A 1,089-nucleotide genomic window follows, 5' to 3' on the forward strand; every position below is an offset into this window, starting at 1 on the left:
GGGATACTGTTATACCAAAAGTTCAGTGGGGGTTGAATAACACCCTAAATAAAGGTACTGGAAAAACTGCTTCGGAAATTTTGTTTGGTGTTAACCTTACCGGAAAATGTGATGGAATAATGAATGCAACAGTATCTGAATCCCAGGAACCTGTAGACAGAGAATTGATTAGAAATGAAGCTAGTAGGACAATAGAAAAAGGCCAGCACATAAACAAAGAGCGCTTCGATAAGCATAGAAAAGAAGCGCGGAAATATAAGGTAGGGGATTTAGTCAGAGTAGAACGGGATTTACCAGGACAACCTGGTCAAAGTAAAAAGCTTTTGGTGAAATGTAGTGGACCCTATAGAGTATCTAAGGTATTAGAAAATGATCGTTATGAAGTCATAGATACCCCCATATCAAGGAAGGACGGAAAGGCTGCTTATAAAAATGTATTTTCTGTGGATAAAATACATCCTTGGTTAGTTTATGCAAGTGATCCCCTGGCAACAGATTCTGAAAATGATAGTGACAATTTGGAAATGAATGAAAGTGAAAATAAATAGTAANAAATGATAGTGACAATTTAGAAATGAATGAAAGTGAAAATAAATAGTAATAACAAAATTGTAAGTCGTTAGAATAATTATTTTGTGAGAATATTATCGTTAAGTTACTCCTGGTAAATATACCAACAGATTGTTTTGAGATAACGTAACTTTAGCTGATACATTAAAAAGAAAGAAAAAAAATTAATTCTTGTGATATTATGCGTATATTCTAGAAGAATATCAAGTCGCTGACTAGTCCTCTTTGTATTTAATGTTTTAACGTGAATTCCTCTGATTAATTAAATATCCTACTAATTACTAAGTACTCTATCTTTGTAATAGAGGTTATAAAGAATGATAGTAATAATGTGTTAACGTGAATTCCTCTGATTAATTAAATATCCTACTAATTACTAAGTACTCTATCTTTGTAATAGAGGTTATAAAGAATGATGGTAATAGTTCTTATAATTCTCGTCTGGGAAATTTTATAAAAGTTGATGATATTTATTGATTGCTGCCAGTTCAAGTTAATGTGTGAGACTGCTTTTGGTGG

The 1,089-nt window shown here is 32.1% G+C and overlaps 1 protein-coding gene across 1 annotated transcript; it reads left to right on the plus strand.

Annotated features, from left to right (window-relative positions):
* Positions 1-7: 7 nt before the first annotated feature.
* LOC114353845 (uncharacterized) lies at positions 8-881 on the plus strand. Its single transcript, XM_028305968.1, has 2 exons — positions 8-524; positions 575-881. Exons 1-2 carry the CDS (start codon positions 120-122, stop codon positions 596-598), a joined length of 429 nt encoding a protein of 142 aa, XP_028161769.1. The 5' UTR covers positions 8-119; the 3' UTR covers positions 599-881.
* Positions 882-1,089: the final 208 nt, after the last annotated feature.

Source organism: Ostrinia furnacalis, unplaced genomic scaffold (genome assembly GCF_004193835.3).
Source record: "Ostrinia furnacalis isolate ACB-3 unplaced genomic scaffold, ASM419383v2 OfSCF1845, whole genome shotgun sequence".
NCBI classification, from domain to species: domain Eukaryota; kingdom Metazoa; phylum Arthropoda; class Insecta; order Lepidoptera; family Crambidae; genus Ostrinia; species Ostrinia furnacalis.

What these genes read in the sequence shown, in the direction of transcription:
- LOC114353845 (XM_028305968.1), top strand. Translation starts at nt 120, where the DNA reads ATGAATGCAACAGTATCTGAATCCCAGGAACCTGTAGACAGAGAATTG. An exon ending in ATGATAGTGACAATTTGGAA is followed by an intron (nt 525 to 574) that starts ATGAATGAAAGT and finishes GACAATTTAGAA; the next exon opens with ATGAATGAAAGTGAAAATAA.